We start from the raw sequence: 2,720 nt of genomic DNA, 5'->3' as shown, positions 1-2,720 counted from the left end.
TTTCCCTTTTATTTTCTTAAAGAGTCCATTTCAGCTTGTTTATCATTAGAAGAGACCATGTCAATATAATGTCCTATTTTTTTAATGAGTAATATTAAAATAAGAATTTGAATTTGTATATTTAGATAAGTGGATATGATATTTTGCTAGTACAATTTAAAAAAAATGATACAAACAGTTCTACATTTTAGAAACAAAAATTAATATTTTAACAGTTATTAATCTCATTTCCATACTTTTACTGCACTTCGATTAATAACTGTATATTTTGAAGTTTGTTTAATTTATATTATAGTATATTTTATTCAATGTTTTATAATAAAAAGTTACAATTCCTTAACGGTTCTGTGACGTCTGACGTATTGGGCAATCTCACCGGAAGTAGATGGAGAGGTCACGTGCTGCGACCAAAACAAACATGGCGGCCACAGTAACGACGGTAAACACGTCGACGCTTTTTGTGTGTTTTCTCAGTCTCTCTTGATTTTGCCGGTCAAATGTACACATGACACATGCTCTGCACCGGCCATGTGAACTGGTGACATGTTTTTGGACCGTGTTTTAAACGGAGAGACGAAACGAAACCCGGAAAACAAACGGAAGTGTCTGCCTCTCGTTTGAAACTAAACATCCGCCTCCTAAACACGCTTGTGTTTACCGTGTTCAGCCGGACGAATACGAGGAGAATATGAGAAGTTACTGTGTAATCCATTCAAATGAACGAGTCGTCGTGTGCTGTCCCGCCTGACACGAAGGACAACATGATGTAACGTCAGCCAACAGGTGAGTAAATAAACAAGACATGGACTTTGCCGTGGAGCCAACCTTGGAGCACTGAGAGGGAGACACCGAGTTAAAGACACACTACCATGGGTTTGGTGAACTTTGTAATCGCCACCGTAGGAAAATGCCTGGACGCCGTCTGCTTACTATTGGAACTGAATTTCGTCATCGTGCACAGCGTGGTGCGGACAATCCTCGCGGTCATCACCTTCATCACCAACCTGCCCGACCTTCTCCTCAACTCAGTGCTGGAGCTGGGCAACTTGGCCGTGATTTGCTTGATGTCCACGGCAGAGGCAGCGTCCAACGTAGCCCATAGCACCGTCACCATGCTGGGGAGCTTGGTGCTGGCCCTGGAGGGGCTGCTGGAGAGCCTGAAGATGGTGGGTTACCTGTCCATGCACGTCCTGCTTCGCGGGAAGGAGCACCTGTGTCGAGGTCTGCTGTCCGTGCTGGAGGGCTGCGGCATCGCTGTCAGCCTGGTGGTCTACTTCACCAACACCGTGGTCAACTTTGCACTCATCGCCACCCAGAACGTTTACTCGGTGGTGGTCAGTGTGTGGCAGACGGTGTCCAGCCCGCTGCAGACCGTGCTGGAGCTCACGCTGACCTCCTTCACCTTTCTGTACAGCAGCCTGGTCGGCACCTCGGCTTTCCTGTGGTCGCCTTGTAAACTGATGTTGGACTTTTTGGTCTCGCTGGTTCATATGTTTGTCAGCATCTTCATATTGAATATCTATGGCCTCCTGCTCACTGTTACTATTGCTCTAACTACAACCGCCTACCTGAATCCAGAGCTGACCCGACAGGCCGCTGTGCGAATTGGAGATTACATAAACTTTTTTCCTGCCTTGCCCAGACTTAGTCTGGTTTACCATCGCCTCACCGCAGCTTTGCAGAGCGCCCCGCATTTTTTAGGTGGTGCCGTGCAGCGCCTGCACAGGATATTCCTTCACCTCTGCCTGCTGGAGAGAAGACTTTGGCAGAAGCTGTCTCAACTCAGCAGCCAGCTAGGTTCAGCTCTGAGGACACATCTGAGCAGGGACAACAGCAGAGTACGCGGCGATGGCGACCCCAGAGAGGAGAGGCGGGACCCACCAGATGGAAGAGCAGGAGATGGAGCACACCAGGAGCTGCTGGACTTAGTTTTCCCATCATCAAGCATAGACAGACCACTAAAGAAGCAGTCGTCTTCAGGCAAAGACAGTAAAACTCTACCTGCTGAGAATCTGCTGACTCTGCTGAAGGAGCAGGAGGAAAGGAAGAAGTGTGTGATCTGTCAGGACTGCACCAAGACGGTGGTGCTGCTGCCATGCAGGCACCTCTGCTTGTGTAGAGACTGTACGAACATCCTGTTGAGGCAGCCCATATACCAACAGAACTGCCCGCTCTGTCGACACATGATCCTCAACACTATGGACGTGTATTTATGAGGGACCAACAGAAGTGGATCTGTCGGCGGCTGACCCCATGTTACAGCCTATCAGTATCTTTACCACCACTGACACTACGGTGTATGACCTGTGATTTTACTTGGTTGTGTTAAAAGATAAGTCTGATAATTCTGTACATTTTTCTTGCTGTCAACAAATCCCATGAAGCCCAAAAGTAACAAAATGTTAGTCTGTCTGGTGATACTTTCTTGCTTCTCTACTCTGATAGTGGCACTCAGCCCCAACCCTATTTCTTTATTACTGAAGATGTAAAAAAAAAAAAAAAAAAAAAAAAAAAAAAAAGTGTGAATGGTGAAACACGGTGTAAATGGGAAGGTATTGACTTCACTGATAATTCTTGTTAATAACATCAATCTATTGATGGTGAATAATTGATCCGTGCCCTTTTTAAGAACAGTTTAGAAAATAAATGCTTAAGAAAGCAAATACTGTGTCCCAATTCCATATGACAATCAACAACTACACACTATGTAATATATCTTT

The 2,720-nt window shown here is 45.7% G+C and overlaps 1 protein-coding gene across 1 annotated transcript; it reads left to right on the top strand.

Annotated features, from left to right (window-relative positions):
• The first annotated feature begins 393 nt into the window (after positions 1-393).
• On the top strand, positions 394-2,514 carry rnf26 (ring finger protein 26). Its single transcript, XM_054599637.1, has one exon. The coding sequence runs from the start codon at positions 870-872 to the stop codon at positions 2,214-2,216; it is 1,347 nt and encodes a 448-aa protein (XP_054455612.1). The 5' UTR covers positions 394-869; the 3' UTR covers positions 2,217-2,514.
• Positions 2,515-2,720: the final 206 nt, after the last annotated feature.

The sequence above is a fragment of the Anoplopoma fimbria genome, chromosome 1 (genome assembly GCF_027596085.1).
Source record: "Anoplopoma fimbria isolate UVic2021 breed Golden Eagle Sablefish chromosome 1, Afim_UVic_2022, whole genome shotgun sequence".
NCBI lineage: Eukaryota > Metazoa > Chordata > Actinopteri > Perciformes > Anoplopomatidae > Anoplopoma > Anoplopoma fimbria.
The sequence above is the reverse complement of the archived record's forward strand: the minus strand, read 5'-3'. Positions and strand labels throughout refer to the sequence as shown.